Below are 27,575 nucleotides of genomic sequence, written 5' to 3' on the forward strand. Positions count from 1 at the left end.
CACTGAGTGCTGCCCGATTCCATGTTAAGCTCAATGACAATGGTTAGCATGACCGCCTTGCATACACAAGATCGCGGGTTTGATTCCTGCTTCGACGGAACACCAAAAAGTTTTTCATCGGTGGATTATCCAACCTCAGTAATGCTGGTGACATTTCTGAGTGTTTCAAAGCTTCTCGAAGTGGTTTCAATGTGGAACGCTGTTGGGACTCGGCTACAAAAAGGAGGTACCTTTTCTTTGAGCTTAACATGAATTCGGTCAGCACTCAGTGATAAGAGAGAATTTCACCACTGTGGTATCACAATGGACCGAATAGTTTAAGTGAGCCTGATACATCGGGTTGCCACATAACCTACCCTTGGACCAGTCTTAGAAAATACGCTATTTGTATATATAATATAGAAAAACAGATAAAATCAACAAAAGAAATTAAAAAAAAAACAAGTAGAAACTTCTACGAAAGACTGTCAACAATCGAATTACTTGGACACAAAATGTATATATATATATATAATATATATATATATATATATATATATATATATATATATATATATATATATATATATATATATATATATATATATATATTATATATATATATATATATATATATATATATATATATATATATATATATATATATATATATATATATATATATATATATATATATATATATATATATATATATATATATATATTTATTTATTTATTTATATATATATACTAATACCATGTATCAAATTCCAGCCGGACCGAATAAAATGGGCTTTTCTTAGAGGCTCCGCCAACTAAATCGGGGGATCGGTTTATATGGGGGCTATATATAATTATGGACCGATGTGGACCAATTTTCACATGGTAGTTAGAGGCCACATACCAACACCATGTACCAAATTTCACCCAGATCGGATGAAATATGCTACTCTTAGAGGCTCCACAAGCCAAATCTGGGGATCGGTTTATATGGGGGCTATACATAATTATGGATCGATGTGGTCCAATTTTTGCATGGTACTTAGAGTCCATATACTAACACCAAGTACCAAATTTCAACCAGATCGGATGAAATATGCTACTCTTAGAGGTTCCGCAAGCCAAATCTGGGTGTCCGTTTATATGGGGGCTATACGTAAAAGTGGACCGATATGGCCCATTTGCAATATCATCCGACCTACATCAATAAAAACTAATTGTGTCAAGTTTCAAGTCGATAGCTTGTTTCGTTCGGAAGTTAGCGTGATTTCAACAGACGGACGAACATGCTTAGATCGACTCAGAATTTCACCATTACCCAGAATATAAATACTTTATGGGTCTTATAGCAATAGTTACAAACGGAATGACAAAGTTAATATACCCCCCATCCTATGGTAGAGGATATAAAAACTATAAAAATAAAATGAAAGAAATTACAAGGACAGCGAAGTACAATTCTAGGAAGTTATTCTGTGGTCAGGTCAGCATTACCTAGACTTCGCAAATGAAGAACTTTCTCTCTGATCCAAAACAATGTTAGACGCTATGGGAAATAGAATGGAATCAATTAGGGGTAGGATAAAGCGCTTGATGGACACAAATTTTCTTTCTTAAATATATATATATATATATATATATATATATATATATATATATATATATATATATATATATATATATATATATATATATATATTATATATATATATATATATATATATATATATATATATATATATATATATATATATATATATATATATATATATATATATATATATATATATATACTCGCGTAACCCGGCCCGCTTCGCTGCGCCTTCCGAAGCGTATTTGGAGGAGCATTATGCGTTAACTTAGTCAACTATATCCTTCGTGCTGAAAACAAATTCGAAAAGATTTGAATTCTTTTAAACAAATCGGACTACTTGATTTTTCGTTTATAGGTACAAATACGGCGGGAGAGGGTGTACCCTTTCCTCCAAGTTTTTTTAATAATGTTCTGTATTCAAGTAGTTGGACAATCTTCTATATTTCTTGTGAATTTTAAGTGTGGTTTGTCAAGGAAAGGTATCCTTTTCCTCAACAAATCTGAAAATTAAGCACTATATTATCCAATAAATCGGAAAAAGCAAACGTAGTAAAAAATTTTACCACATTAACATTTGCTAAAATGTTGGAAAATGATGTACCCTCTACGTTGGCTACCAATTTCATGTAAATTTAAGTTCTTTACTAAAAAGAAGTCTGGCAGAAGCCTGTGCAAAAATCATAAAATTATGTACCGAGTTCCCATTTATGGACAACCCTCTACTTTCAATTTAAGAAAAAAAAAACGGACAAAAGGGTACCCTCTCCCCACCTTCGCACCACTCCGACCTGATATCGGACTATCACGTACCCTATATTAATTTCACAACTACTCAATGGTCCATATAAATTCTATCAAAGTAAATCGACAAAGTTTATTTCAATTTTCCCTTCCCCAACCAGATATCGAAAAATCATATACCAATTTAAAAATCATGTATAAATTTAATCACCTCCTCCCACGTTCCCTGTAAATTTCAAGTAGATCGGCGATGTTTAAATTTTGCTCTATTGTTTAAAGGGACGTCATTTTCCCCGATACAATATCGACAAACACCGTAGTGAATAGCACCCCTAACCTTCCCAGAAAATTCTTAAAACTTTCCTTCAAGTGTGGGGCAAGGAAGGTTGCCTCTTCGTTCATAACGTTCCCCCACTGCTTTTGTAAATTTCAAGAAAACTTAATTTTTTTTGCAGTTTTAGAGGAGGACCTCCTCCCCGACCAAATATCGAAAAGTGATGTAGCGTATCTTTTGTAAACGTTCCAGAAAATGTGAAGCAAATTATCTCTTCCGTCCAAATATCACAAAATCAGGTATCAACTATTAATATCGTAATCTCTCCCCAGTCCTCAAGTAACTCGGTAAAGTTTAATTGTTTCTCTGTATGTACTTAAGAGAAGCGGATGTCTCCCTATGCCCTTTTATTTTTATTAAAAAATCAGGAACCTGGTATAAATTTCATAACCCGTTTTTTCCGTAAAATTTCAGTCGGGGGAGTTTAGTTTTGTTTTTACTTTCAAAAAAAAAAAATCGGCAAAGGGGAGGTCCCCCTCCCCGACTAAATACCGAAAAATAATGTAGCGGATGTTTGTCTAGATGCCAACCCCAACATTCAATGAAAATTTCAAGCAAATCGCATAAGTTTGTTCCAAGTTTCAAAAAGTAGGGCAAGGGGGAGGTCCCCCTCCCCATCCACATATGAAATCATCAGGTACCCCATATTAATTCCATAACCTCACCACATGTTTTCTGTAAATCTCAGATAATTTAGAGAACTTTAGTTTGTTCACAGTACTTTAAAAAAGTCGAACAAAGGGGAGGCCCCCCTCCGCCGCCAAATATCGAAATAAAAAGTAGCGGATCTTTGTCTAGATGTCAACACCAATCTTCAATGAAAATTTCAAGAAAATCGGTCAACTTTGGTCTAATTTTCAAAAAGTCGGACAAAGGGGAGGTTCCTCGCCGCGACCATATGTCAAAAAATGAGGTACCCTATTTTCAGCACATGAGTGCCCCCCACGATCTCTGAAAGTTTCAAGTAAATCGGTTCAGCCGTTTTCGCGCCAACCCGGAACATACAAATAAACAAACAAACAAATAAACAAACATAATTTGAATTTTATATATATATATATATATATATATATATATATATATATATATATATATATATATATATATATATATATATATATATATATATATATATATATATATATATATATATATATATATATATATATATATATATATATATATATATATATATATATATATATATATATATATATATATATATATATATATATATATATATATAGATATTAATTCCATAACCTCATGTTTTCTGTAAATCTCAGATAATTTAGAGAATTTTAGTTTGTTCACAGTACTTTAAAAAAGTCGAACAAAGGGGAGGCCCCCCTCCGCCGCCAAATATCGAAATAAAAAGTAGCGGATCTTTGTCTAGATGTCAACACCAATCTTCAATGAAAATTTCAAGAAAATCGGTCAACTTTGGTCTAATTTTCAAAAAGTCGGACAAAGGGGAGGTTCCTCGCCGCGACCATATGTCAAAAAATGAGGTACCCTATTTTCAGCACATGAGTGCCCCCCACGATCTCTGAAAGTTTCAAGTAAATCGGTTCAGCCGTTTCGCGCCAACCCGGAACATACAAATAAACAAAAAACAAACAAACAAATAAACAAACATAATTTGAATTTTATATATATATATATATATATATATATATATATATATATATATATATATATATATATATATATATATATATATATATATATATATATATATATATATATATATATATATATATATATATATATATATATATATATATATATATATATATATATATATATATATATATATATATATATATATATATATATATATATATATATATATATATATATATATATATATATATAAACAAACAAATAAACAAACATAATTTGAATATATATATATATATATATATATATATATATATATATATATATATATATATATATATATATATATATATATATATATATATATATATATATATATATATATATATATATATATATATATATATATATATATATATATATATATATATATATATATATATATATATATATATATATATATATATATATAGGGTGATTCTTTTGAGGTTAGGATTTTCATGCATTAGTATTTGACAGATCACGTGGGATTTCAGACATGGTGTCAAAGAGAAAGATGCTCAGTATGCTTTGACATTTCATCATGAATAGACTTACTAACGAGCCACAACGTCGAATTTTCAGTGAATGGGCCCTAGAAAAGTTGGCAGAAAATCCGCTTTTTTATCGACAAATTTTGTTCAGCGATGAGGCTCATTTCTGGTTGAATGGCTACGTAAATAAGCAAAATTGCCGCATTTGGAGTGAAGAGCAACCAGAAGCCGTTCAAGAACTGCCCATGCATCCCGAAAAATGCACTGTTTGGTGTGGTTTGTACGCTGGTGGAATCATTGGACCGTATTTTTTCAAAGATGCTGTTGGACGCAACGTTACGGTGAATGGCGATCGCTATCGTTCGATGCTAACAAACTTTTTGTTGCCAAAAATGGAAGAACTGAACTTGGTTGACATGTGGTTTCAACAAGATGGCGCTACATGCCACACAGCTCGCGATTCTATGGCCATTTTGAGGGAAAACTTCGGAGAACAATTCATCTCAAGAAATGGACCGGTAAGTTGGCCACCAAGATCATGCGATTTGACGCCTTTAGACTATTTTTTGTGGGGCTACGTCAAGTCTAAAGTCTACAGAAATAAGCCAGCAACTATTCCAGCTTTGGAAGACAACATTTCCGAAGAAATTCGGGCTATTCCGGCCGAAATGCTCGAAAAAGTTGCCCAAAATTGGACTTTCCGAATGGACCACCTAAGACGCAGCCGCGGTCAACATTTAAATGAAATTATCTTCAAAAAGTAAATGTCATGGACCAATCTAACGTTTCAAATAAAGAACCGATGAGATTTTGCAAATTTTATGCGTTTTTTTTAAAAAAAAGTTATCAAGCTCTTAACAAATCACCCTTTATATATATAATTTTGTCAGCATTTTATTTCTATGGACAATTTTCAAAATTTTATTTCTATAAAAAATTTTGTCAACATTTTATTTCTGTACAAAATTTCCTCAAAATTTTATTTCCAGAAAACAATTTGTCAAAATTTTAGTTCTATACAAAATTTTGTCAAAATGTTATTTCCATAAAAAATTTTGTCAAAATTTTATTTCTATACAAAATTTTATCAAAATGCCGCATGCCGCACAGCATGTGTAACAATAAATTTGTTGAGAGGCTATTGGTTGGGCTCTTTTAAAACTCATGTCTATACAGACAAGCCTACTTCAATTAATGTATTGGAAGACAAAACTGAAACATTTATTCGTAGGATACCTGAATGTTACAAAGGGTATGTCAAGTTTGGACTACGAGTAAGTGGATGAAGGCATTTGGGATGACGGCGCCTGGATCGATATATTTTATTGACTCAACAACAGTGCATCGACGAACTTAATTCAATTTAGGACTGATGGTATCGGGTTTCAACCGAGGTCGTAGTTCATATTTGTGAAGGTCATCCAAAATCAGCTGTTTTTCCGAAAACCATTAAGGCTGTGCGCCAACTGATATTGCAAGATTGTTATGGGACCTATCGTAAGATTGAGACAACTTTAGTTATTAGTGGAACCAGCATTCAATTTAGTTAATATTGAAAATGACTTTTGACCATCAAAAAATATTTTTTAAATTTGAATCTTACACTGAAAAAAAAATATTTACGTGATAATTAAAGATTACGCAACCTAAACTTTAAGATGCGAAATTTACAAAATATAAAGGAAAAATTTCTTTAAAATAATGAAATTTTAATTAAAATAAAGTTTATAATCTTCGCTTCAAAAATTTTTTTTATTTAATTTAGGACACAAATTTTGTAAATAAAAGAAATTGTCCTTAAATTAAATGAAATATTGAAACTTTAGATTTAAGATAAAAACGCTTCAAATGTAGGCTAAGACTTATTTTGAGGATTTAGCATTTTTATACCCTCCACCATAGGATGGGGGTATATTAACTTTCTCATTCCGTTAGTAACACATCGAAATATTGCTCTAAGACCGTCCGTCCGTCTGTTGAAATCACTTCCAAACGAAACAAGCTATACACTTGAAACTTGGCACAAGTAGTTGTTATTGATGTAGGTCGGGTGGTATTGCAAATGGGCCATATCGGACCACTTTTACGTATAGCCCCCATATAATCCGACCCTCTGATTTGTTTTGGGGAGCCTCTTGGAGGAGCAAATTTCATCCGATCCAGATGAAATTTGGTACATGGTGTTAGTATATGGTCTCTAACAACCATGCAAAAATTGGTCCACATCGATCTAAATTATATATAGCCCCGATCCCCCGATTTGGCTTGCGGAGCCTTTAAGAGAAGAAAATTTCATCCGATCCAGCTGAAATTTGGTACATGGTACATATTGTATCTAATAACCATGCAAAAATTGGTCCAAATCGGTCCATAATTATATGTAGCCCCATATAAACCGATTCCCAGATTTGACCTCCGGAGCCTCGTGGAAGAGCAAAATTCGTCCGATTCGGTTGAAATTTGGTACGTGATGTTAGTATATGGTATCTAACAACCATGCAGGAATTGGTCCATAATTATATATAGCCCCCATATAAACCGATCCCCGGATTTTACCTCCGGAGCCCCTTGGAAGAGCAAAATTCATCCGATTCGGTTGAAATTTGGTACGTGATGTTAGTATATAGTATCTAACAACCATGCAGGAATTGGTCCATAATTATATATAGCCCCCATATAAACCGATCCCCGATTTAACCTCCGAATCCCCTTAGAAGAGCAAAATTCATCCGATTCGGTTGAAATTTGGTACATTGTGTTAGTATATGATATTTAACAACCATGCCAAAAGTGGTCCATATCGGTCCATAAACATATATAGCCCCCATATAAACCGATCCCGATATTTGGTTTTGGAGCCTCTTGGAGGAGCATATTTCATCCGAGTCAGTTGAAATTTGGTACATTTTGCTAGTATATGGCCTTTAACAACCATGCCTAACTAGGTCCATATCGGTCTATAGTTATATATAGCCCTCAGATAAATCGATCCCCAATCACACAAAAATTTGTCCATATCGGTTCATAATTGTATGTAGCCCCCATATAAGCGACCCCATATTTCAATTCTGGCTCTCTAAATACCGCGCAAAAGTCCATATCGATTCGTAATTATTTGTAGTCTTACCTAAATAACATATACCTTTTTTGTCTAATATACCACGTATGGGCAAACTTACAATTTAGAAAACGATGTTAAGAAGTTTTAAGATACTTTACCATCGGTAAGTATTACCACGACCCAAGTAAATCGATTATGGATGAGAGTCTTTCGTAGAAGTTTCTACGCAATCCATGGTGGAGGGTAAATAAGATTCGGCCTGGCCGAACTTACGTCCGTATATACTTGTTTATATTTATACTTGTTTGTTTTGAAGTACTCGTATCCGTTATAATTTGGATTTTTAAACTGGCATGTGTTTGTACGTGAGTACCTTTATTAACAAACCCCGAAAAGAAAACGAAAGTTTGATAAATGAGATATGTATCCTAATTTTAATTTTATTGTTTCTAGATTTAAAGCCAAATAGGTAGCTAAAAAACTTCTTTATTTTAAAGAAGCCACATCTTTGGCTCGGAATCAATACCAAAATCCTTAAGGGATGGTCAAAATCTTTGGATCCAAGTAAACTTTTTTTAAGTTGTCAAGGCTCATGTCGATTGGTCGAAAGGAATGCTCCAAAAGTACGATGGTGGTTCTTCGAAATACGTCCATGAAACGTCTGACCAGTAGATTTACGCGTGTAAGGCCGAAAGCACACTGAAAAAAGCATGCCCGGTTCCAAAGATTTTGTCTTTACTTTAAAAATTTTGGTATTGATTCCGAGCCAAAGACGCAGAAAATACAAGTAAGGATACTTTTAAGGTACAATTCTCTTTTAAATTTGGGTTTTGTGTACTTGCTTCTAGGAAGAAAATTTTAATTTTTCGCTTTTTCATTTTTGTTTTCTTCATATGCTATCAAAGTCCTTTAAAAACTAGTTAACGACAACTTTATTTTCCGAATTCAGACTCGACGTCCAGTAGAAATGTTGCTATGTTTCAAGTAAAAAACGTCTTTAAAATAAAGTTCTGAAAAACATGTCCTATATTTGAATGATTTTTTTCTTTGTAAATAGTCAAGATGCAAAAAGACAACAAATTTAAAGACAATTTCATTAAATTTAAAGAATTTTTCTGAATTATTAAAGTCAACTTGACTTTAGCCCAAACATTTTTTCTTTCATGTCATGATACCCATTTTTAAGTCAAATCACTTAATTATAAGGACAATACGACTTTATTGAAAAGTTTATCGACTTTTGGACAAGGAAAAAAAATATATTAGAGAAATGGGTCTTCTATGCTTAGCAAAATTTGCATTCGTATTTTAAAGACTTGAAATCTTTGACCTCACGACAATATTTTTTTCAGTGCATAGGGTCGTGGTCTCGTGAATTTGGTGTCGTTATCGTATGTCATTCTAAGTGGATATTGGTGGTCAAAGGATTAAAGACAATTCCATTAATTGTGAATAATATTTCAGAATTATTAAACCCGAATTGACCTTAATAGTCACACAAAATTTTCATTCATATTAGAATACCCAATTTTAAGTCGGGTATTCTTATATACCACTTAATTGTAAGGGCAAATGATTTTTGGACAAGAAAAAAAATCGTTAGATCACAGAAATGCGTCTTCTGCACAGAAAAAGATATTTTTTACCTTCAATCACGAAATTAATTGATCCAATTAATTTTTAATTGAAATGTCTCCACTCACACAAATGATAGTATCAATTAACACCGTCAATCAAGTTAAAAGAAAATAATTGGTAAAATAAGTTTTGTGATTGATATTTGTTTTAAAAAAATATTTTTTTTTTAATTCAATTAAAATTTTAATTGGAAAAATTTTGGTGACAATGTTTTCTGTGTATGTTAAGAAATCCTTGACCTAGAAATCCTTGACCTCGCGACAATATTTTTTTTCAGTATACTAACCAACTTCTAGAAAGCAATTTTAACCAAATCGAAACTGTGTTTATATTTAAAAGAATTTTTTTTGTTTGAACTATGCTGAAAGCATTTGTAGGATTTGATTCGGATGTAATTTTGAACCAAATCTTACATAATATCGGAAATTTACTTATGTCAGCAGATTATCTAATTTCATGGTGAGTTTTTTTATCAGACATTTAGCCTTCAATTCAAAGTGAGCTAGTAATTACATTTAAATTTATCATTCATGTCATCGTAAATCCATTTCAGTGGCATGTGTGTCAATTTTGTGATATATCAAGGAATTGCATTCAAAATCGAACATGTCATTAATTACAGCACTTGAGATAATTCATTATAAATCAATTTGGTATGGCCTATAAATTTGCTAACAAATCTATAAACGTAGGCATAAAAGTGAGACATTGGTTTGACAATGAAATTGTTAAAAGGCTTTGCTTTAATTTGCAGTGTCATATTCATGACAACCAGAATCGTATTAGCGCTTGGTCAGGTATTTTTTATTACTCTTGGAAATTATTTTATTTTTGTTTCTTTAATTTTTTTATAATTTTCTACTTTTGGCAGTCGTGGACATATGAGATGAAATCGGTTGAGACCAAAACCTCAAATCCTGATTTGGTAGATTTTTACAATGTACATGTAGTGAGAGTTAATCGTGGTATTTACGCTCTTGCGGGATATATCTTCTACAATGTGGATGTTGCAGAAGGTGATACAAATCAGGTATTTCTCGATATACATTTTCTAAAAGTGTACTATGCAAAAAACTCGAAAATAAATCTCACTTTTATATACAGGTTGAAGTTAAAGCCTATCGCAGTGAGAATGGTATCAAGGAATATAAAAAAATTCCGTTTTCTGTACCACGACAACATTTCTATGCTTTTATGAATAAATTTTACAAAGATGCCGCCATGGAAACTTTAAGCAAATGTTCAGATTTGCCAGTATTCGAAGATAAAATGACACCTCCGATGGAAAAGAAAAACTTCACCATGGATAATTGTATATTTTCGCAAGAGGGATTACCCCAATATTTACAAGAAGGTTTCTATAAAGTTGATATCATTGGCTATGGCGATGTCGAATGGCTAATACAGTTTACCGTAGAGGTTATGTGGACTTCATAAAATCAAATATAAGTTATTCACATAAATATACAATATTTGTTAAATGTTATATCATATAGACATTAATTGAAATAAATGGAAAATGAAAACCATAAAGTGGACTAACTAAATATTTAAAAAGCAAAAGTAGGCCGAAACTTATACCCGTATACTACTATGGGCAACATATAATAAGACTTTATTTATAGCATTATCAAAATGGATAGTTAGACTTCTATAGTGCAAAGTATTGGCCTAATAGGAAATTAAAACAAAATTATAACACAAATATATTTTGAAGAAGGTTATTCTAATTAAGAGAAATGTAAAGAAAAACATATTTTTGTTATATACGTACACTGACAAGAAAAGTGTCGTGAGGCCAAATATTTCATGTCCTTAAAATAAGAATACGAAAAGTTTGTTTCCTTGTCCAAAAGTCGAAAAAAAAACTTTTCAAAAAAGTGATTTTGTTTTTAAACCCACCATCATAGGATGGGGGGTATAGTAGTCTTGTGTCGTTCCGGACCGAACTAGTACAAATGAACGATTCACTAGTAGGAACGAACGGTACTAGTTCCATTTCTTTCACTCTCATAGTACCACGGCTCTTTTTTTTTCCTTTAGTACATATTTTCTATTTCTTTCCATCCCCTAAGTCTGTCAGTTGTCTGTGTTCAATTGACAGATGTGCTTCATTTCTTTAAGAACTGTCATTTACTCTACAACACAAATCTGATGAAATTTGCACAATTTTTCTGAAGAAAATAAAAATATCTTGTTTTGTACAATACATAGTGTAAAATAAAACTTCATACACATTACACTTTCAAAATCAACTTTTAACAGATTTCAACTGTCGTTTGCCTCATAAAAAAGGGATTTCAAATCCACTTTCAGTATATTTTGAGCTTAATGTGAATGGGCTATAACAAGGGTAAGTTAGTATGAATGCAATAAAATGTCTGTAAGTGAAATTTATAATTTAAGCTTTTATTAATCTCTCTAGAAACCAATCAATGTCAGACAAAAGGAAAACTAGTCCTATTTGGACACATTTTGTAGAAATAGGCAAAGATAGGGCGCAATGCAAGTACTGCAAAAATAGTCATAGCACTGTGTCTGGATCAATTGGTAACCTTAGTCGGCATATGAAGCGGAAGCATCCAGCTACTCCCATAAATGCGGAAAGACAAATGCCATCCTTGGTCCAGGTTTTGGAGAGCTGCGATAATGAAGTACAATGTGCAATCTCAACCACTACGCCTCATACAACAGAAAACGCAACTGGAGGGGCTACAAATTGTTCAAGCCCAAAGGCAAATAGAAAAACACAACCAAACATTACTCAGTTCCTTCAGAGGCCACCACCAACTCGTAAGGTAGAAAAAATCGACTTACAAATTTTGAAAATGATCGTAAAAGGCCACCATTCCTTCAGAATTGTGGAGGAACCAGAATTTAAAGCCTTACTGGAACTAGTTTCACGCTGCCCAAATTATAGTTTTCCATCTCGTAAGAAAATCTCAAATGCTTTGCTGTTAAGTAGTTACAATGATGTTTTGGAGGAAGTAAAAACCAAAATTCAAACAGCTTCTGCCGTAAGCCTCACTACCGATGGATGGACATCCAGATGTCATTGTAGCTACATAGCTGTCACTGCCCATTATATCGATGGAAATACGGAGATGCAATCACATTTGTTAGCTTGCGTAGAATACAACGAAAAACACACTGCTGAGAATCTCGCTGCATTTATGAAGAATGTTTGCATTGAGTTTGGTATTGCCAATAAGGTATCTGCAGTCGTAACTGACAATGCTTCAAACGTGGTAGCCGCAATTCGAGTTGGAAATTGGCGATGGATCGGATGCTTCGCCCACACTCTTAATTTAGTGGTTCAGAATTCGTTGGCTCCAATAGAAAACACCTTAAAAAAAGTAAGAAAAATTGTCACATTCTTTCATAAAAGTTCCAGTGCACTAAATAAATTGTGCGAAAATCAAAGACAATTTATTCAAGTACCTCTTAAATTGAAACAAGACGTAGAAACCAGATGGAATTCGACATATGAAATGCTCCAAAGAATATTTAACTTGAAAGATGCAGTAATAACTACGTTATCATTGATAAGACCAGATCTTTTGTTTCCACTGGAGGAATGGGATGTTATAGAAGAAATTTTACCAATATTAAAACCTTTCTACCAAATGACAATGGACATTTCGGCAGAGAAGAGCGTCACCCTGTCGAAGGTTTTAGTATTATGTAATATTTTGAATCAGACGATTGCCAAAAGTTCTTCTAAAACGCCCGAAATATCTACAATGATAACAAGTATTCAAAAAGATTTAGACACAAGATTTGGTGATTATGAGAGGAACTACCTCTATGCAGAAAGCGCCTTACTTGATCCCCGTTTTAAACGGAGAGCATTTAAAAGTGACGTCAACTACGACTGGGCTGTAAAACAATTAAGAGAAAAAATATGCCGGATAAAATTACCAGAATGTGATATAAATAACAACAGCGTCAATTCAGATGAGTCGCCCCAGCAGAGCGATTCAAATGAGCCGGAGTACTGGAAGCTCTTTGACGAAAAATACAAAAATTGTGCAAAAACTGAAAACAATACAGTAGCGGCCATAAAAGAATTGGATAAATACTTAAAAGAAGACTGCGTCGGACGGAAGATGGACCCATTAAAGTGGTGGGGTCAAATGAGAAATGTCTTCCCAAGATTATATATACACGCCCTAAAAAGACTATGTATTACGGCGACGTCTGTGCCATGCGAATGAATCTTTTCAGCAACTGGTAGGATAATAAGCGATAGAAGAACGCTTCTAAAACCATCCAAAGTTGAAAAAGTTGTATTTCTCCATAACAATATGTGATGAAATGTATTTAAATTATCTAGTCCATAAATTTAAAGACTTAAATACCTTTTTAAAAGGTAGCAATATAATCTGAGATTATCTTTACTATTAATTAAATTTTAAGGACAAAAATGAATTTTTTATTTAATTTTAATAAAATTATAATTTACAAGTACTATTATACTGTAATATAAAAGTATATCTAAAGTAAAAAATGAATTCATGAAATCTTTTTATATGATTACATTAAAAAAAAAAAAAAAACAATTTAAAATGGAATAAATTGGCTTTTTAATGCACCTCTGAAGATTTTTTTTATATTTGAGTCTATATATCTTATCCAAATCCAATAAAATAATTCCGGAGCAACAAACAAATGTATGGAGAATTTGATGTTCATAAAAGAACTTCGTCCTGTTCTATGTGAATCTTTGACTACCAGATTTGGTAAAATTAAAGTTTATAACTTCATTAACATAATACACAGATTAACAGCTATTAACAAAACACATAGACAAGCTATTTGGTTTTAACATTTTGGTCAATAAATTCTGGTCAGATGTTAAAATGCGATTGGAAAATTAAATGTCATCAATATGCTCTCTAGATTTCCATTTTAATGAATGACATCGAAGCCAGCATTTACTGGAAATATATAAATAGTTGGGTGAGAAACAGACCGAATGAACATGGGCATATATATTCCAATTACAATTTAAGTTCTCACAATTTGTTAAAATCGTTCCTCAGGTCACGCTGAAACAATTGCCATTATCCTTTTTGCTAGCTGTTGCCTTGTATTTCGATTTCTGTGAAAAAGAAATGTGAATAAATTTTTTATAATTTGATTTTCCACATCTACGTACCTTTAAATGGTTTTTTGCAGCCTTATTCGCCATTATTTACTCCTTTTTTCATATTCAATGCCACTATATGACGATTAATTAACAGCTGATTTGTCTTCTCAACACATTGTAAACAAAAATTGACATTTTTGGCCGAGGAACTAAATGGTACTATGGAACGATATTAAGGAACTAGTTCCTCAGCCGGTCCGGAACGAAAAAGATCGATCACTCAAGTGAACGACATTGCCCAAGACTAGGGTATATTAACTTTGTCATTCCGTTTGTAACACATCGAAATATTGCTCTAAGACCCCATAAAGTATATATATTCTGGGTCGCGGTGAAATTCTGAGTCGATCTGAGCATGTCCGTCCGAAACAAGCTATCGACTTGAAACTTGGCACAAGTAGTTGTTATTGATGTAGGTCGGATGGTATTGCAAATGGTCCATATAAACGGACCCCAAAATTTGGCTTGCGAGGCCTCTAAGAGAAGCAAATTTCATCCGATCCGGCTGAAATTTGGTACATGCTGTTGGTATATGGTCTCTAACAACCATGCAAAAATTGGTCCACATCGGTCCATAATTATATATAGCCCCCATATAAACCGATCCCCCGATTTGGCTTGCGAGGCCCCTAAGAGAAGCAAATTTCATCCGATCCGGCTGAAATTTGGTACATGGTGTTGGTATATGGTCTCTGACAACCATGCAAAAATTGGTCCACATCGGTCCATAATTATATATAGCCCCCATATAAACCGATCCCCCTATTTGGCTTGCGAGGCCTCTAAGAGAAGCAAATTTCATCCGATCCGGCTGAAATTTGGTACGTTATGTTAGTATATGGTCTCTAACAACCATGCAAAAATTGGTCCACATCGGTTCCTAATTATATATAGCCCCCATATAAACCGATCACCAGATTTGACCTCCGGAACCTCTTGGAAGACCAAAATTCATCTGATTCATCTGATGGCCTCAAACTCCCATGCAAAAATTGGTCGATATCGATAATAATTGTATATAGGCCCCATATAAACCGATCCCCAGATTTGACCTCCAGAGCCCCTTGGAAGAGCAAAATTCTTCCCATTCGGTTGGAATTTGGTACGTGATGTTAGTATATGGTATCTGGTACGTGATGTTAGTATATGGTACGTGATGTTAGTACATGGTATATTTCATCCGAGTGAGTTGAAATTTGGTACATTGTGCTAGTATATGGTCGTTAACAACCATGCCTAACTAGGTCCATATCGGTCTATAGTTATATATGGCCCTCAGATAAATCGATCCCCAATCACACAAAAATTGGTCAATATCAAGTTCATAATTGTATATAGCCCCCATATAAGCGACCCCCATATTTCAGTTCTGGCTCTCTACGTACAAAAAGTCCATATCGATTCGTAATTATTTGTAGACTTAACTATACATAACTTTTTTGTCTAATATATACCATGTATGGACTAAATCACAATTTAGAAAAGGATGATAAGAAGTTTTAAGATACCACAACCCAAGTAATTCGATTGTGGATGATAGTCTTTCGTAGAAGTTTCTACGCAATCCATGGTGGTGGGTACACAAGATTCGGCCTGGCCGAACTTGCGGCCGTATATACTTGTTATAGTTAAGTGTGTCGAATAAAAATAACGAAAATTACATCAAAGCAAATAAGGGAAGTCTCGAGTCGGGCTGGGTCGACCATATCATACCCTTCACCATTAAATATACCCACATTTGTCGAATCTTCAATGTTTTTTTAATTGGCTAGCACACTGGGCTAAAATACAATGTTAGTAAAAACTAGTATATACAGAAACAAGTATATACAGCAGTAAGTTCGGCCGGGCCGAATCTTAAATACCCACCACCATGAACCAAATATTAGGGTTTCCTTTGAAATTTCAGGAGGGCTTGAGGACTTGACGATACTTCCCGAAGATAAATTTGAAGATTTCACCTATGAGGACTATATCAGATTCTGGATTTATAAGAACCATTTTTGTTTGAGTTTTAGAGGAATCATTAACATCTCTTGTAAGTGTGCAAGAAAATTATAAAATAACGTCTTGATTTGAAATCTTAAATCTGTAGAAGTAAAATCTGGAAATTTTACATTGAGTTTCAAGCAATTTTCATGATCAGTGCGCCTTCTACACCCTCAAGAATTGAAGTCGGTCTATATGGAGGCATTACCAAATGGACCGATAAAAACTTAATACGATACACGTTTTTGTGATCCTAAAATAACAGAATATTTACAATTTCAGGCAAATCAGATAAAAACTACGGTTTCCAGAAATCCAAGGAGTTAAATCGGGAGATCGTTCTTATGGGGGCTATACTAAAATATGGACCGATACTCACCGTTTTCGGCACACCTCTTTATGACCCGAAAATACCTTTAGATTTCCAATTTCAGGCAAATAGGATAAAAACTTCGTATTCTAGAAGCCCAAGAAGTAAAATCGGGAAATCGGTCTATATGGGGGCTATACCAAAATATGGACCGATACTCACCATTTTCGGCACACCTCTTTATGGTCCTAAAATACCTCTAGATTTCCAATTTCAGACAAATTGGTTAAAAAGTACGGTTTCTATAACCCCAAGACCCCAAATCGGGAGGTCGTTTTATATGGGGACCATACCAAAACATGGACCGATACTCAGAATTTTTGGCACACGTATTTGTGGTCCTACAATACCTCCGGATTTCCAATTTCAGGCAAATAGGATAAACACTTCGGATTCTAGAAGCCCAAGAAGTAAAATCGGGAAGTCTGTCTATATGGGGGCTATACCAAAATATGGACCGATACTCACCATTTTCGGCACACCTCTTTACGGTCCTAAAATACCTCTAGATTTCCAAGTTCAGACAAATTGGATAAAAACTACGATTTCTATAAGCCCAAGACCCCAAATCGGGAGATCGCTCTATATGGGGGCTATACCAAAATATGGACGGATACTCACAATTTTTGGCCCACGTATTTGTGGTCCTACAATACCTCTAGATTTCCAATTTCAGGTAAATTGAATAAAAAGTGCGGTTTCTATAAGCCCAAGAAGTAAAATCGGGAGATCGGTCTATATGGGGACTATACCAAAACATGGACCGATACTCACCATTTTTGGCACACCTCTTTATGGTCATAAAATACCTCCAGATTTCAAATTTCAGGCAAATTGGATAAAAACTACGATTTCTATAAGCCCAAGACCCCAAATCGGGAGGTCGGTTTATATGGGGACTATATCAAAACCTGGACCGATATAGCCCATCTTCGAACTTGACCTGCCTGCAGACAAAAGACGAGTTTGTGCAAAATTTCAGCACGATTGCTTCATTATTAAAGACTGTAGCGTGATTACAACAGACAGACAGACAAACAGACAGACGGACATCGTTATATCGTCTTAGAATTTCACCCTGATCAAGAATATATATACTTTATATAGTCGGAAATCGATATTTCGATGTGTTACAAACGGAATGACAAACTTTTTATACCCCCGTCACCATTCTATGGTGGTGGGTATAATAAGTTCGCCAGGGCCGAATCTTAAATACCCACCATGAATCAAATATTATAGTTTCCTTTGAAAACCCTTCTGATAATATATAGAATTTCAGGGGGTTTGATAAAAAATATTCTTCCAAGCAAATCAGTTCAATTAGTACGCTTTCCGAAGATAATTTTTAAGATTCTACCTATGAAGACCTGATAAGATTCTGGATTTATAAAAACCAATTTTGTCTGAGTTTTAGAAAAATCATGAACATATCGTGTAAATGATGAAATATCGACTTGATGTGAAATCTTAAATCTGTAGATTTTTTTTCGCTATTATTTAAATGATTACGAGGAGTAAAATCTGGAAATGTTACTTTCAGTTTCAAGCAATTTTCATGATTAGTGCGCCAGCTATACCCTGAAACGAAATTTTAGATAAGCAAATTTTTCTTTTGACACAATTTTTAGAGACAATCGTTGAATCGCTTATCAAAAATTCGGAGTAGTTTGCTCTAAACGAAAATACTTTATACGAAAGGGGAATTTCGTTTGTGTAAAATTTCATTCTGGAGGAAACTATTTTTTCTTAGAGTGCACCCTTTAAAAGTCAAATGTATATCGATGCCTTGCCAAATGGACCGGTAAAAATAAATGCGATAGAGATTTTTGGGGGTCTAAAAAACCAGTTTTTGGCCAATTCGGATAAAAACTACGGTTTCTGGAAGCCCAAGGAGTTAAATCGGGAGATCGGTCTATGTGGGCGCTATACATGGGTCGACACACACCATATTCGGCTGATCTTTTTGTGGTCAGCCGGATTATAGAAATCCAAAACATGAACCAATACTCACCATTTTCGACACACCTCTTAATTGTCCTCAAATACCTCTACACTCAATAAAATGTTTGACCTTCCTTTAAGGATTTTGGTATTGATTCCGAGCCAAAGATGCGGCTTCTTTAAAATAAAGACATTTTTAGGGACCTCCCTGACTCTAAATCTAGGATCGATAAAATTAAAATTGGATACAGATCTCATTCATCGAATTTTTATTCTCTGTTTGCAATATATTAATAAAGGTATTCATGTACAAACAAATTCCAGTTTCAAAATCCAAATTATGCCAAGTACTTCAAAGTAAAAACTATTCTTTTAATGCTAAGAAAACTTTAAACCAAAGATACAAATCCTTAAAATAAGTCTTAGCCTATATTTGTAGCATTTTTATCTTAAATTTAAAAATTCAATATGTCATTTGAGTTAAAGACGATTTCTTTAAATTAAAAATGTTTTTCTTTATTTTAAGGAACATTTGCCTTACTTCAAAGATCTACAACTTCAACGGAGGGACGCAAAATTTCAAGTTTTGTGTCCTAAATTTAATGAAAAAATTTTTTGAAGCAAGGGTTATAAATTTTCTTTTAATTAAAATGTCATTATTTTAAAGAATTTTGTCCTTAGCATTGCGTAAATTTCGGGTCCTAAAATTTAAGTTGCATAATCTTCCATATTAGGTCAATAATTTTTTCAGTGTAGAATTCCGGATTCTAGAAGCCCAAAAAATAAAGTAGGGAAATCGGTCTAAAACATGGACCGATACACCCCATTTGCGATATACCTATTTGTGATCTTAAAAAAAACTCTATATTTTCTATCAAAAAAATCGGATATAAATATAATTTCCAGGCGCCCAAGAAGTAAAATCGGGAGATCGGTATATATGGGGGGTATACCAAAACATGGACCGATACTCACCATTTACGGCACACCTCTTTATGGTTCTAGAATACCTCTAGGTTTTCAATTTCAGGCAACTTGGATAAAAACTACGGATTTTAGAAGCCCAAGAAGTAAAGTCGGGAGATCGGTATATATGGGACCGATACACTCCAATTTCGACACACCTATTCGTGTCCTTAAATACCTCTTGATTTCCAATTTCAGATAAATCGGATAAAAACTACGTTTTGTAGGGCTATACCAAAACATGGACCGATACATCCCATTTTCGACACACCAATTTATGGTCCTAAAATACCTCTAGATTTTCAATTTCAGGCAAATTTGATCAAAACTACAGTCTCTAGAAGCCCAAGACCCAAAATCGGGATGACGGTTTATATGGGGACTATATCAAAACTTGGAACGATATAGCCCATCTTCGAACTTGACTTGCCTGCAAACAAAAAACGAATCTGTGCGAGATTTCAGGACGATAGCACCATTATTGAAGGCTGTAGCGTGCTTACAACAGACAGACCGACGGACATGTTTATATCGGTTTAGAATTTCTCCCTGATCAAGAATATATACTTTATATAGTCGGAAATTAATATTTCCATGTATTACAAACGGAATAACATAGTGGTGGGTATAAAAATATAACAAATTTTTAAAGCTAAAGCCATTTTTATTTGCAAAAGTGCATTTATGATTTATCGGGCAATTCAAATATATTTGAGGTATAGAAAAATTTGTTTTTTGCTACTTAGAAGTGGCGATTTTACTAGGATATGGTCAATTTTTGATTATGAGATAATATTTGGGCAAATCGGTCGACATTTATACAAGCCGGAGCTTTCGGGGCAAAGTTTGTCATTACATTGTGTGGGACATGAGTAAAATATTGTAAATCATCTCTGTATTTGTTGATATTCTGGCCCTATTTTCCTGAGTCGGAAGAACATATAAATGTGAACCGATTCGTATCAAATACGATACACTTAAATAGAATTGTAAATTTATTCTCTGTGTAAAATATCAATGCAATTGGAGTTAGATCTCTTTGAAAATGGTTGTGAAATATGATATATTTAAATCTTAACCGACGTGAACCAAATTTGGCAGAGATTACTAAAATATTAATTCTACTATCAGTGGGAAATTTCAAGTAAATCATATCGCACGTCCAAATGTTTTGTGAGTCTCGTAAAACATGCACAATATCAGCCAAATTGGCTCAGATTTAGATATAGCTCCCATAAACTTGTTTTTATTGTATTCGACCTGTATTTGATTTTTCCAATTAATGAATTGTTGATTGAATCGAGCTCGAGGTCTGTATTTTTATACCCACCACCATAGGATGGGGGGTATATTAACTTTGTCATTCCGTTTGTAACACATCGAAATATTGCTCTAAGACCCCATAAAGTATATATATTCTGGGTCGTGGTGAAATTCTGAGTCGATCTGAGCATGTCCGTCCGTCCGTCCGTCCGTCCGTCTGTTGAAATCACGCTAACTTCCGAACGAAACAAGCTATCGACTTGAAACTTGGCACAAGTAGTTGTTATTGATGTAGGTCGGATGGTATTGCAAATGGGCCATATCGGTCCACTTTTACGTATAGCCCCCATATAAACGGACCCCAAAATTTGGCTTGCGAGGCCTCTAAGAGAAGCAAATTTCATCCGATCCGGCTGAAATTTGGTACATGGTGCTAGTATATGGTCTCTAACAACCATGCAAAAATTGGTCCACATCGATCCATAATTATATATAGCCCCCATATAAACCGATCCCCCGATTTGGCTTACGAGGCCCCTAAGAGAAGCAAATTTCATCCGATCCGGCTAAAATTTGGTACATGGTGTCAGTATACGGTCTCTAACAACCATGCAAAAATTGGTCCACATCGGTCCACAATTATATATAGCCCCCATATAAACCGATCCCCCGATTTTGCTTGCGTGCCTCTAAGAGAAGCAAATTTCATCCGATCCGGCTGAAATTTGGTACATGGTGTAAATATATGGTCTCGAACAATCATGCAAAAATTGGTCCACATCGGCCCATAATTATATATAGCCCCCATATAAACCGATCCCCCGATTTGGCTTGCAAGGCCTCTAAGAGAAGCAAATTTCATCCGATCCGGCTGAAATTTTTTACGTGATGTTAGTATATGGTCCTTAACAACCATGCAAAAATTGGTCCACATCGGTTCATAATTATATATAGCCCCCATATATACCGATCACCAGATTTGACCTCCGGAACCACTTGGAAGACCAAAATTCATCTGATTCAGTTGAAATTTGGTACGTGGTGTTAATATATGGCCTCAAACTCCCATGCAAAAATTGGTCGATATCGGTCCATAATTATATATAGGCCCCATATAAACCGATCCCCAGATTTGACCTCCAGAGCCCCTTGGAAGAGCAAAATTCTTCCCATTCGGTTGAAATTTGGTACGTGGTGGTAGTATATGATATTTAACAACCATGCTAAAAGTGGTCCATATCAGTCCATAATCGTACATAGCCCCATATAAACCGATCCAGAGATTTGGTTTTGGAACCTCTTGGAGGAGCAAATTTCATCCGAGTGAGTTGAAATTTGGTACATTGTGCTAGTATATGGTCGTTAACAACCATGCCTAACTAGGTCCATATCGGTCTATAGTTTTATATGGCCCTCAGATAAATCGATCCCCAATCACACAAAAATTGGTCCATATCAAGTTCATAATTGTATATAGCCCCCATATAAGCGACCCCCATATTTCAATTCTGGCTCTCTGCGTACAAAAAGTCCATATCGATTCGTAATTATTTGTAGACTTAACTATACATAACTTTTTTGACTAATGTATGCCATGTATGGACTAAATCACAATTTAGAAAACGATGTTAAGAAGTTTTAAGATACCATAACTCAAGTAATTCGATTGTGGATGACAGTCTTTCGTAGAAGTTTCTGCGCAATCCATGGTGGTGGGTACATAAGATTCGGCCTGGCCGAACTTGCGGCCGTATATACTTGTTTAATTTATTTTTTTATTCAATATTTCGTCTTTTCATTGAAAGACTTCATCGGGAAAATTATTGAAAACAACAAAAATATTATACCCACTATTGAGTAGAACCTAACGACTCAGCGTCTGTTGTATGACAACAGACGCTGTGTCGTTAGGTTCTACTCAATAGTGGGTGTAATATTTTTGTTGTTTTCAATAATTTTCCCGATAGCTCCCATATATATTATTCGTCCGATGTGCATATCTTTCGCCCGATATACACTCATGTCACCATTTATTCTAAATGGTTCACTTTTAGATACAAGTCCTATGTAAATATTTGGGCAACTACTGTAAAAAAAAAAGAAAAAAAAACATGTAAGGAAAGTCTAAAGTCGGATTGGACCGTCTATATTATACCCTGCACCATTTTGTAGATCCACATTTTCGATTGATCTTCTTTTGGACAAAGAATAAAACTTTATATAAGAGAAATTCGTCTTCTATGCTAAGAAAGAACGCATTCGTATTAGAAGGACACGAAATCGTTGGCTTCAAGCCAATATTTTTTCAGTGTGCTTACATCGTCTTAGAATTTCTCTCTGATCAGGGATATATGTACTTTGTATAGTCGGAAATCGATATTTCGATGTGTTACAAAACGGCATAACAAACTTATTATAACCATTCTACAGTGGTGGGTATAAAAATATAAAAAATTTTTAAAGCTAAAGCCATTTTTATTTGCAAAAATGCAAATCCTATGTAAATATTTGGGCAACTGCTGTAAAAAAAAAAAAAAAAAAACATATAAGGAAAGTCTAAAGTCGGATTGGGCCGTCTATATTATACCCTGCACCATTTTGTAGATCCACATTTTCGATACTACATCAAATCCGTCAAATGTGTTGGGTGCTACACACAAAAAAAAATTTTTCTGATTCAATCACGAAATTAATTGATCCAATTAATTTTTTAATTGAAATGTCTTCAATCACAGAAATAATAGTATCAATTAAAAAATTAATTGACAGTCAATTAAAAAATTAATTGATCCAATTAAATATTTAATTGATACTATTAATTTGTGTGATTGATTTTTATTTCAATTAAAAAATTTGTTGAATCAATTAAATTTTTAATTGAATATTTTTTAAAACTCAATTAAAATTTTAATTGAAAAAATTTTCGTGAAATTTTTTTCTGTGTATGTATAAAGGTTATGGTTCCCATATACATATATTTCTGACGCGACATATTTTGTTAGACTTCTAAAAAATCTATAGACTTTAAATTTAAGTCTACTTAGGCCCTAAGGTGGAATTCAAACATATTTAAATCTGAAGTAATTTTTAGGCAACTTCGCGAAAGTGTATTTATGATTTATCGGTTTAGAAGTATAGGAAATTTGAAGTTTTTCGACTTAATGGTGTCAATTTTACAAGGAATACCCACATCTTTCTCGCTCATTTTTATCGAAGTCAGAAAATACATTTATATGGGAGCTATATCTGGAAGCTATATCTAACCGGTTTCAACCAACTATGGCATGCATACCCAGCAAAAAAATTTGGAAGTTCGTCCGACGGCAAAACTTTAAAAGCACTTCCAGAAGATGCACTCCCAATGTTGTTCTTTATTTTAACTTCCCAGGAAGTTCTTCTTAATTCAATTTTTTATAACTTGTTTTTTCATACTTTTAATGGGTAATTTTAACTTTTTTTGTTTCAATTAGGTTCATAAAATGGTTCAATGCTAAATCCAATCTGAAAAAATTGTGAATTTTTGAAAATATTTGTGGTCAAACGTTTCCGACAAGCGTTAGAATCCATTAAAAATTAAAAAAAATATTTATTTGACAAAATATTACAGAATTTCTTAATTTACATCCAAAACATTGAACTCGGATCACACCTAAAGAAGTGATGCAAATTCAGTACACCAGCTGTTGAAATGGAGAACTTCCGTCCTATGGCAAGCCCATGTTAAATTCATTGCTTCTGCGTCAACTTTGCACCACTTCCGGATCCAAAAAGAAAATTTTCAATACTTTTTTGGCGACGCTTTTTTGCTGGGTACTACTCCCTGTGCAACATGTCACACAAATCGGATTACAACTTTGACCTATGTGGTCATTTCAATAATATTTCGCACACCTTACAACACTATCAATTATGCTCCTTGTGCAAAATTTCAACCAAATTGGGGTAAAACTCTTGCTTCTGGGGTTATTAAGTGCATACTAGAAATTGTAGTTTCTAGAAATTGTAGTTTTTATCGGATTTGCCACACATTGAAAATATACTGGCATTTTAGACCCATAACAAAGTGTATATGATTTAGTTTTATCGGTCCATTTGGTAAGGCCTCCATATAGACCGATTTCACTGAATGCAAAATTTCCAGATTTAACTACTCGTAATCATATAAATAATTGCGATGAAAATATACAGATTTTAGATTTAAAATCAAGGCGTTATTTCATCATTTTCTTGCACACATAAAAGATATGTTTATGATTCCTCTAAAACTTAAACAAAAAATGGTTCTTATAAATTCAGAATATGATCTAGTCTATATAGGGAAAATCTTAACATTTATCTGTGGGAAGCGTACTGGTTGAACTGATCTGCTTGAGAAAATATCTGTCATCATGCCCCCCAGAAATTTCCAAAGGGAACTATTATATTTGATTCATAGTGTTGGGTATTTAAGATTCGGCCCGGCCGAGCTTACTACTGTATCTACTTGTTTATCTTCCATCTATTTTTATACCCTCCACCATAGGATGGGGGTATATTAACTTTGTCATTCCGTTTGTAACACATCGAAATATTGCTCTAAGACTCCATAAAGTATATATATTCTGGGTCGTGGTGAAATTCTGAGTCGATCTAAGCATGCCCGTCCGTTCGTCTGTTAAAATCACGCTAACTTCTTTGCGGAGCCTCTAAGAGAAGCAAATTTCATCCGATCCGGCTGAAATTTGGTACATTATGTAAGTATACGGTCTTTCACAATCATGCAAAAATTGGTTCACATCGGTCCATAATTATATATAACCCCCATATAAACCGATCCCCAGATTTGACTCCGGAGCCTCATGGATGAGCAAAATTAATCCGATTCGGCTTCAATTTGGGACGTGGTGTTAATATATGGTTTCTGACAACCATGCAGGAATTGGTCCATATGGGTCCATAATTATATGGAGCCCCCATATAAACTGATCCACAGATTTGACCTCGGGAGCCCCTTGGAAGAGCAAAACTCACCCTCTCCGATGGAAATTTGGTACGTGGTCTCTAACAACCATGCAAAAATTGGTCCATATCGGCCTATAGTTATATGTAGGCGATCCCCACAAATAATCTACCAAAATGTTATTTCTGTAGAAGATTTTGTCAAAATTTTATTTCTATAGAAAATTTTTTCAAAATTTTATTGCTATAGAAATTTTTGTCAAAATTTTATTACTACAGAAAATTTTGCCATAATTTTATTTCTATAGAAAATTTTGTCAAAATTTTATTTCTATAGAAATTTTTTTCAAAATTTTATTGCTATAGAAATTTTTGTCAAAATTTTATTACTATAGAAAATTTTGTCAAAATTTTATTTCTATAGAAAATTTTGTCAAAATTTCATTTCTATAGAAAATTTTGTCAAAATTTTATTTCTATAGAACATTTTGTCAAAATTTTAATTCTATAGAAAATTTTTTAAAAATTTTATTTCTACAGAAAATTTTGTCAAAATTGTTATTCTATAGAAAATTTTGTCAAAATTGTAATTCTATAGAAAATTTTTTCAAAATTGTAATTATATAGAAAATTTTGTCAAAATTTAATTTCTATAGAAAATTTTGTCACAATTGTATTTCTATAGAAAATTTTGTCAAAATTTTATTTTTATAGAAAATTTTATTTCTATAAAAAATTTTGCCAAAATTTTATTTCTATAGAAAATTTTATCAAAATTTTATTTCTATAGAAAATTTTGTCAAAATTTTATTTCTATAGAAAATTTTGTCAAGATTTTATTTCTGTAGAACATTTTGTCAAAATTTTGTGTCTATAGAAAATTTTGTCAAAATTTTAGCACTATAGAAAATTTTGTGAAAATTTTATTTCTATAGAAAATTTTGCCAAAATTTTATATCTATAGAAAATTTTGTCAAAATTTTGTTTCTATTTTTAAAAATTTTATTCCTATAGAAAATTTTGTCAAAATTTTATTTCTATAGAAAATTTTGCCAAATTTTTATTTCTATAGAAAATTTTGTCAAAATTTTATTTCTATAGAAAATTTTTACAAAATTTTATTTCTATAGAAAATTTTGTCAAATTTTATTTCTATAGAACATTTTGTCAAAATTTTAATTCTATAGAAAATTTTTTAAAAATTTTATTTCTATAGAAAATTTTGTCAAAATTTTATTTCTATAGAAAATTTTGTCAAAATTTTATTTCCATAGAAAATGTTGTCAAAATTTTATTTCTATTGAAAATTTTGTCAAAAATTTTATTTCTATAGAAAATTTTGTCAAAGTTGTTATTCTATAGAAAATTTTGTCAAAATTGTAATTCTATAGCAAATTTTGTCAAAATTTTATTTCTATAGAAAATTTTGTCAAAATTGTATTTCTATAGA

General features: G+C 33.1%; 3 protein-coding genes across 5 annotated transcripts in view; 2 read left to right on the top strand and 1 right to left on the bottom strand.

Moving 5' to 3' along the window:
• Positions 1-27,575, bottom strand: part of LOC142230175 (uncharacterized) — a 436,700-nt gene that overhangs the window by 18,449 nt on the left and 390,676 nt on the right. The gene's annotated exons all lie outside the window — the stretch shown is intronic.
• LOC142229524 (uncharacterized) lies at positions 10,191-11,036 on the top strand. Its single transcript, XM_075300083.1, has 3 exons — positions 10,191-10,300; positions 10,375-10,533; positions 10,608-11,036. Exons 1-3 carry the CDS (start codon positions 10,223-10,225, stop codon positions 10,938-10,940), a joined length of 570 nt encoding a protein of 189 aa, XP_075156198.1. The 5' UTR covers positions 10,191-10,222; the 3' UTR covers positions 10,941-11,036.
• Positions 12,071-13,720, top strand: LOC142231253 (E3 SUMO-protein ligase ZBED1-like). Its single transcript, XM_075301871.1, has one exon. It carries the CDS (start codon positions 12,071-12,073, stop codon positions 13,718-13,720), a length of 1,650 nt encoding a protein of 549 aa, XP_075157986.1.

Source organism: Haematobia irritans, chromosome 3, assembly GCF_050003625.1.
Source record: "Haematobia irritans isolate KBUSLIRL chromosome 3, ASM5000362v1, whole genome shotgun sequence".
In the NCBI taxonomy this organism is placed as follows: Eukaryota; Metazoa; Arthropoda; class Insecta; order Diptera; family Muscidae; genus Haematobia; species Haematobia irritans.